Here is a 2871-nt window from a genome sequence, read left to right on the forward strand (position 1 = left end):
AGAACCTCTATAGTTTGTTTCAAGGTAAAGTTCTTACAATTTTAACATCATACATTTGGTCAAGTATTTAGAATGATCACAACACGTATAGAAAATCTGAAAGAATTGTACTAAAATCCAAATTTGAACCCAAAAAACAAAAAACAATAAAAAACATGTCTTAGCTACTCACAAGATTTTACAAAATTGCTTCGTGAGTGATCACTACTTCGAATTGGTGTGATTGACATCGTTGAGTCCCTGCGAGGAAGGAAGAAGGCAAAAATCTCAAAGACAATACAAACAGAAAAACTAGTTGTCTCTCCAGAAATTTCTTGTTGGTTTAATGATATGTTTTCAAAACTTACTAGCCGTTTAAATGACTTGTTGTTCATCGATCTTGTTTTCTCCAATGGCTTTGCTTGATCCAAAGCCTGAGACACAAAGATCCACATATGTTAACTATTAACAATTAGGAAGCAACACAGAAACTAAAGAGCATATAGTCAACTAGAAAGTGATCAAAACCTTCAAGCTGTAGAAGAAAATGGACAGAAGACAAATCGGATTATGTATTTAACCTGAATCATAGATTCCACACGACGCCGCATCCTGGTGTGCATAAATCCCTCTGTGCACTATAACATAACAAAACTCAGTTCTTCACAAGTTCATACTTGCAGGGAAAGAGAGAAATTAAGTTTTAGTATTTAGTGAATATGAAAGAAAGATTAACCTTGACGTGGTAACTAACATAAGCATGAAAGGTTGACAAATTCCAGACAGTACGATCAAGCTTTTGCCCCTCAACATGCCGAGGGAAAATGACTACGATATTCGACAATCCAATGTAAGTAGTTTCTTTGCTACGAATGCAAATTGAAATAAAACAGAATACTTGTTAGTGAGATCATACCAAAAGTTACAAAACCGGCATTAGCAGATAGTGTTTCTTTAGGAGCTCCTTCCAATTCCTGCGGTGCAGTTGGAGACCAAGAACAAGAAGGAGCACTGTTAAGCGCAGCAGCACGCCTCGCCTCTACAAATTCCTATATTACAAGATCCATTATTCTTCAGTAAACTAGAGAAATCAAAAACCTCTTCCAACATTTTTAACTTTGATCATTGTGTTTACCTTTAAGAAAGAAGTCGCTAGAATAGTGTCAACAGAGTCTTTAAATCTCATAGGAAAAGCCACGGTGACTTTATCCGCCTGTGATGCAACGATCAAAGTTCTCTATCACTCTAAACACTAATCATAAGATAAGAATCTACATCAACGTTTAGATTATGGAAGTATACCTGAGGCACGAGGAAAAATGTCTCATTAGGTCTATGCATAATTGCTACGAGCCTATCTAGCTCAGGAGCAAGCGTCCTCGAAGCTAGATGTTTGAAGATGATTTTCAACGGCGCACCCATAACCACTTCTCTAATGGAAGCTAGCTTCGTTAGTAACGAGTTCCTGAAAGCTGCAAAACATGAGATTACTTTCCATGAGAGGATAAAACAAAGCAAGTTTAAGTAAAATCATTTTGAAGATAAAAGAGACTCGTTGAACCTTCATCAGGACGAACTTTAGAGAAATTGAGCTTCAGGGTAAGACTAAAACCATCTCTTGGAGGATCAAGAATTTGAAATCCTGTACCGTAAGTGGTTTTAATAGCTTCTATAGCTCCTAATGGAAGCCCATCAAAGGACATTGCTTCAGGTGGTGGGTTTGGTAATGAAACCGAAAGCAACAAGAGGTTTGGATTCTTCATTGTCACCTATTAACACTCACAACATCAGATATATTGTACAAGATCATATGGAATCTAAGACAAAATCCAAGTCTTTAAATGCTGGTTAAGAAATTCACCTGAACATGGTAACGAACATCATCGAATTCGATCCATTGATAATCTAGCTCCACTGCTTTATCAAGACTGGGAAAATAGTAATCAAACAAGCTAAGAAAAGGATTAAGAAAGTAATGAACTTTACTGTCATTTTACAAAACCCAGTTCTTATAAATGTTTCAGATTTCTTGATCGACCAAACTCACAATTCCAGATTTCGACAATTATTATTTTATCCAAAAAGGTCTAATTTAAGATTAGCTAAGAACTAAAAAAACGGAACTGAACATTTTACAATATGAGATTGAGAATGAGATTTACTCACTTCTGAGCACGCGTCAACAGCGTCTGAAGGAGAAACCTTGAATGCGACTGTAACATCATCGATTACTTTCTTGCACTATCCAAAACACTTAAAAATCGAACCCTAGAGTCTCTGAATTCTCCGACGGGATCTAATCGGAAGAAGAAGAAGAGCCTCGTCGGAGACAAGAAAGACGACCGAGATTCTCTGTCACAACTTGAACGTTTCTTCGATAAACTTTTTGGAAATTATTACTAATTTGTTCTCACATTTCAACTCAACCATGTGAAACGACTCCGTTTATTTTTTTCTGTATTTTAGTCTTTTTTAATTAGTTTGAATGACCCAAATATGTAAAATTGGGCTGATTATTAACGTCAATATTAAAATTATCGCCCTCAGCAAGCCAAGCCCAGCCCAATTAATGTTATAAAGTATGATGAGCTTATACTAAATTGGATGTTCAACTTACAAATATATGTATATGTATATAGTTGGCACTTGGCAGTGGAAATAGGGTTTTCTAGATTTTTTTTTTTTTTTACAATTTTGAACATTTGCTTTATTACTCTTCTTTGGGTGTAATACCTGGTTATGTTGACTGTAATATGACGACGATTTTTTTATTAAGTACGTATTAATATCCTTAAATGCAACTTTTTAGAATATGCTTTAAAATATAGTTTTAGATTCCAGATATGTGACTATTTTAAACTTGATATAAACGACAAAAATTAGTGGAGCAAT

At 35.2% G+C, this 2871-nt stretch overlaps 1 protein-coding gene across 1 annotated transcript; it reads right to left on the reverse strand.

The window, feature by feature from the left end:
• Positions 1 to 2362, reverse strand: LOC18991999 (actin-related protein 2/3 complex subunit 2A). The gene is made up of 10 exons (XM_006415345.2): positions 2146 to 2362; positions 1841 to 1907; positions 1541 to 1748; positions 1282 to 1451; positions 1115 to 1192; positions 896 to 1028; positions 716 to 807; positions 561 to 617; positions 348 to 413; positions 1 to 240 (listed from the first exon to the last, which is right to left on the reverse strand). The coding sequence occupies exons 1-10, from the start codon at positions 2202 to 2204 to the stop codon at positions 205 to 207; spliced, it is 966 nt and encodes a 321-aa protein (XP_006415408.1). The 5' UTR covers positions 2205 to 2362; the 3' UTR covers positions 1 to 204.
• Positions 2363 to 2871: the final 509 nt, after the last annotated feature.

This window comes from Eutrema salsugineum, unplaced genomic scaffold, assembly GCF_000478725.1.
Source record: "Eutrema salsugineum unplaced genomic scaffold, Eutsalg1_0 scaffold_5, whole genome shotgun sequence".
Taxonomy (NCBI): Eukaryota; Viridiplantae; Streptophyta; class Magnoliopsida; order Brassicales; family Brassicaceae; genus Eutrema; species Eutrema salsugineum.

What these genes read in the sequence shown, in the direction of transcription:
- LOC18991999 (XM_006415345.2), bottom strand. Translation starts at nt 2,204, where the DNA reads ATGATGTTACAGTCGCATTCAAGGTTTCTCCTTCAGACGCTGTTGACG. An exon ending in CTGTTGACGCGTGCTCAGAA is followed by an intron (nt 1,908 to 2,145) that starts GTGAGTAAATCT and finishes CTATTTTCCCAG; the next exon opens with TCTTGATAAAGCAGTGGAGC. An exon ending in ATGTTAGTTACCACGTCAAG is followed by an intron (nt 618 to 715) that starts GTTAATCTTTCT and finishes GTTATGTTATAG; the next exon opens with TGCACAGAGGGATTTATGCA.